At 19.9% G+C, this 2,852-nt stretch overlaps 2 protein-coding genes across 2 annotated transcripts in view; one reads left to right on the top strand and one right to left on the bottom strand.

Annotated features, from left to right (window-relative positions):
- Positions 1 to 110: 110 nt before the first annotated feature.
- On the bottom strand, positions 111 to 1,534 carry PGSY75_1004800 (putative ADP/ATP carrier protein; the record flags this gene model as incomplete). Its single annotated transcript, XM_018785815.1, has 3 exons — positions 111 to 610; positions 893 to 1,207; positions 1,327 to 1,534. The coding sequence occupies 3 exons, from the start codon at positions 1,532 to 1,534 to the stop codon at positions 111 to 113; spliced, it is 1,023 nt and encodes a 340-aa protein (XP_018641432.1).
- A 607-nt stretch (positions 1,535 to 2,141) lies between these two features.
- Positions 2,142 to 2,852, top strand: part of PGSY75_1004700 (hypothetical protein) — a gene marked incomplete at both ends in the record, with an annotated part of 1,361 nt that continues 650 nt past the window's right edge. The window contains 2 exons of the mRNA XM_018785813.1: positions 2,142 to 2,274; positions 2,528 to 2,764. Coding sequence (XP_018641431.1) covers positions 2,142 to 2,274; positions 2,528 to 2,764 — 370 coding nt within the window. Of the gene's footprint in view, positions 2,275 to 2,527 lie in introns of the transcript that reaches the window.

The raw sequence follows: 2,852 nt of genomic DNA, 5'->3' as shown, positions 1-2,852 counted from the left end.
TAAAAATATTATCTTTTCATTTTATTCAAATTTTATAAATGAATACTAAAACAAAAATACACACATAAATATATATATATATATTCCCATTCACATTTGTGTTATTTTGTTCATATTGGTATGTTATTTTTGACGTAATAAAAAAAACAACTGAATATAAAATACTCAGGTATCAATTTAAAAGAATGTAAGGTAAACCCCCTATATAAATTGCGAACTTTTTTAAAAATAGGTTGATGTTGTGTTGTTGTATTATTCTTTAAATATCTTTTATGCATTAAGGTATTAGGAAATTTTTGTTCATACATTACATGATATTGATATTTTCTTCTATACGTTTCTAGAGGATATGTTACGATTTGGGCCACATAACCTGTTATTACACCCAAAGCAATATACGAAAAAAAGTTAGTTGTCTTTTTAAATAATTTATTATATTCTTCCTTTATATCATTCCTTTTCGCACCATCATGTGAAATGTAATTATTCTTTTCCAGATTATCGTCGATAAAATATTTTGTGAATACTTCATTCAATTTGCTTGTTATTAATAAATATGGAATGAAATTCAATAAGCACAAGCTATATCCACAGTATAAGTTTCTTATTTCTTAGGAAAATAAAATAAAATAAAATAAAACAATAATAAGTGTACTACATAAAATGGAAAATTTATTATTTTATACATATATATATTTTATGTAATAAAAAATATATACCTTACATATATATTTATAAATATTAAATATATACCAATCATAAATATATATGTATATGTTATATCAGGAACATGAACAAGTCAGGTAAATTATACCCCAAATTACATGAACAGTACATGTAATATATATATATATATATATATATACATATATTTTTATTTATTTGGGCTTACTTCCTCTCACAATATGATCATATATCAATAGGAAAACGCTCCTTGAGTATTTTTTTTTATCTTTTATTATTTCATGATTTAAAGACATATAATTGTGCACAGTATCGAATGGGTATGCAATTGAGGCAGCTAGGCAACTTGAGAAATATAACAAGGAAAAGTTGGTCATAAAATAATTTTTTCTGTTTTCAATGGCTAGGTTATATTTTATTTGGTCATGAAATAGTAGTCTTAAAAAGCTGAAAGATAGGAAATTGAAGATACTGGCATTATAACCCCACCAAAATGAGGTGTATCCTTGATTTGTGCGTATACCTGAAAAGTAAAAAATATATATATAGATATATATATATATTTATTTACATGTTGATATATATAATGCATATTTTTAAATGTTTATATATTTTATTAGAAACACATCACATTTCTCTTACTATTAAGTATATTTCTGTATGTATAAGATGGTTGAATTAATACATTTTTAAAGAGGATGGGTTGTATTTGCTTTATAAGTACTATCCTCTCAAGAGGTGATATAATAAGCTTGGAAATTATATTTGACCCTCCATGTGTTAAAAATGTTGTTATGAATAATTCTTTGTATTTGATTTTTTTTTTTTTTTTTAAATAATAAATTTCCATAAGAAAATAAATACATACACATTATATATATATAATATATTTTTTTTTATAATATATGTGCTTTTATTTCTTATATGTGCAAATTAAAAAGAAAAGAATATGAACTCAAAATATTCCCCAAAAAAAAAAAAAAAAAAAAATTATGTACACATTCTTGGTATATGAAAAGAGACTCGCTTATTTAGAATATATAAATATAACAATTTTTTAAGATATAATAAAATATATATTGTACATATGTATATATTTTTTTGTATATTTATATAGTCAAATCATTTAAACAAACGTCATATATATATATATATATATATATATATATGTTTATATATTTGTTCATATTATACTTTTTTTAAAAGATATATTAACACATATATTATATATATATATATATATATATAATAAATGAGTAATTTTTATTTAATTGTATTATATAATATTTTACTATATACTTACAATTTTTGAATGTTGATGTTTTTGATACTTGTACTTATGGGATTCATTCCTTTATTTTTGATTTTTTTTCACCCTTATATCATAAATAATATTTTCATAAATTTATAAAGTTTTATAGATAAATGTCATATATTATTATAAATATAAATAAATTATGGGAAGAGAACAAAATTATAAAAAGAAAAGTTTTAAAAATGAATCACATCAGAAAAAAATTGTTAACAACAAAATCATATTTTTTAATATGATTTATTTGATGATACTCTTCGTTGTTTGTTTTATAGGAGGTTTGTAAATAATATAATAAAAAGAAAAAATAAAAATAAATATATTAAGTCAGTATATTATTATATATAAGTAAATGAATATATTAAATATTTCAAAAAAAAAACAACAGATAATAAATAAATAAAAATATATATATATATATATATATTTAGTATTTATATTTCCTTATTTTATTTTTTCATATTTCTAATTTTTTTATTTTTATTTTATTTTATTTATTTTTTTTTTTGTTGGGGGGGATATATATCATAGGTATATTGTTGGGCTTCTTAACCACATCATATACAGCCGAAATAAATATTATTCAGAATGATGATAATGTATTTCAATTTTTATCAAAAAATGATAAGATAATAATAGGGGGGAAATTAAATATACAATTTAGAGTCGATAACAAAACTATGTTATCATATGTATTTAATTCTGAAAGTGTCAAATATTTTTATTATCCAGTGGGACAAAATAGTAACTGTTTGTTGTATAACGGAGGTGAGGAAAAAAAAGGAAAAAGAAATATTATATATATGTGAATAAATAAATAAATAAATAAATAAATAAATATATATATATATATATA

Source organism: Plasmodium gaboni, chromosome 10 (genome assembly GCF_001602025.1).
Source record: "Plasmodium gaboni strain SY75 chromosome 10, whole genome shotgun sequence".
NCBI lineage: Eukaryota > Apicomplexa > Aconoidasida > Haemosporida > Plasmodiidae > Plasmodium > Plasmodium gaboni.
This window is presented reverse-complemented; position numbering and strand designations above follow the sequence as displayed.